The 909-nt window shown below is 54.2% G+C and overlaps 1 protein-coding gene across 1 annotated transcript in view; it reads right to left on the reverse strand.

Annotated features, from left to right (window-relative positions):
* Positions 1–909, reverse strand: part of PRG4 (proteoglycan 4) — a 20017-nt gene that overhangs the window by 8462 nt on the left and 10646 nt on the right. The window contains exon 5 of the mRNA XM_057380560.1: positions 1–607. Coding sequence (XP_057236543.1) covers positions 1–607 — 607 coding nt within the window. The remainder of the gene's footprint in view (positions 608–909) is intronic.

Consider the following 909-nt stretch of genomic DNA (forward strand, 5'->3'; position numbering starts at 1 on the left):
GTTGGTTCCTCTGGAGTTGTCTCCTCTGGTTTGGGGGTTGTYGGTTCCTCTGGGGTTGTCTCCTCTGGTGTGGGGGTTGTTGGTTCCTCTGGCGTTGTCTCCTCTGGTGTGGGGGTGGTTGGCTCCTCTGGAGTTGTCTCCTCTGCTTTGGGGGTGGTTGGCTCCTCTGGAGTTGTCTCCTCTGGTTTGGGGGTTGTTGGTTCCTCTGGTGTAGTCTCCTCTGGTGTGGGGGTAGTGGGTGTTTCTGCCTCAGTTGTTGGTGCTTCGGTGGCCTCTGGTGTTGTTGCCTCTGGTGTGGGGCTGCTCGGCTGTTCAGTCTCAGTTGCTGGCTCCTCAGTGGCGTCAGGGGTGGGGTCCTGCGTTGCGGGGTTGTCAGTGGGGTCCATTTCAGTCATTGGTTCCTGTGTGCCATCTGGGGTCACATCTTCTGCCATATCTGTAGTGGSATCAGCTTCTGTCACTGGTTCCTCTGTGGCTTCCGGGGTTGTGTCCTCTACCTTTGGTGTAGTGGTGGGCTCTTCTGTGGTGGTTGGTGTCTCTGTGGCTGCAGGAGTTGTCTCTGCAGGTTCTGTAGTTGGAGMAGGAGTGGTCACTTGGATTTCAGGATCTGCAGAATAAATACGAATGTGGTTCAGCCATTGGAACTGCCACGCAGGCAGACATTGCCTATAGGTGTGTTATACCCGTTAGCTATAGGCACTTTCCTTTGGAACAGCAATACCTCTAAGTTGAACAGTGTGTTGGTTTTGCTTGGCCCAGTTTTTGTAAGTGGGCGGGCCAAAAAGATGGCTCCTGTGAGAAGCTTCTGGAGGCTTGGAGGTTTCCACCATGTACAGCAGAGCTAATTGCTGTTGGCTCTGAGGATGATGGACATGCCCCTGACCAAACCTGGGCCAATTGGAGATGGTC

This window comes from Malurus melanocephalus, unplaced genomic scaffold (assembly GCF_030028575.1).
Source record: "Malurus melanocephalus ecotype Western Australia unplaced genomic scaffold, MMel_1.1 scaffold_459, whole genome shotgun sequence".
NCBI classification, from domain to species: domain Eukaryota; kingdom Metazoa; phylum Chordata; class Aves; order Passeriformes; family Maluridae; genus Malurus; species Malurus melanocephalus.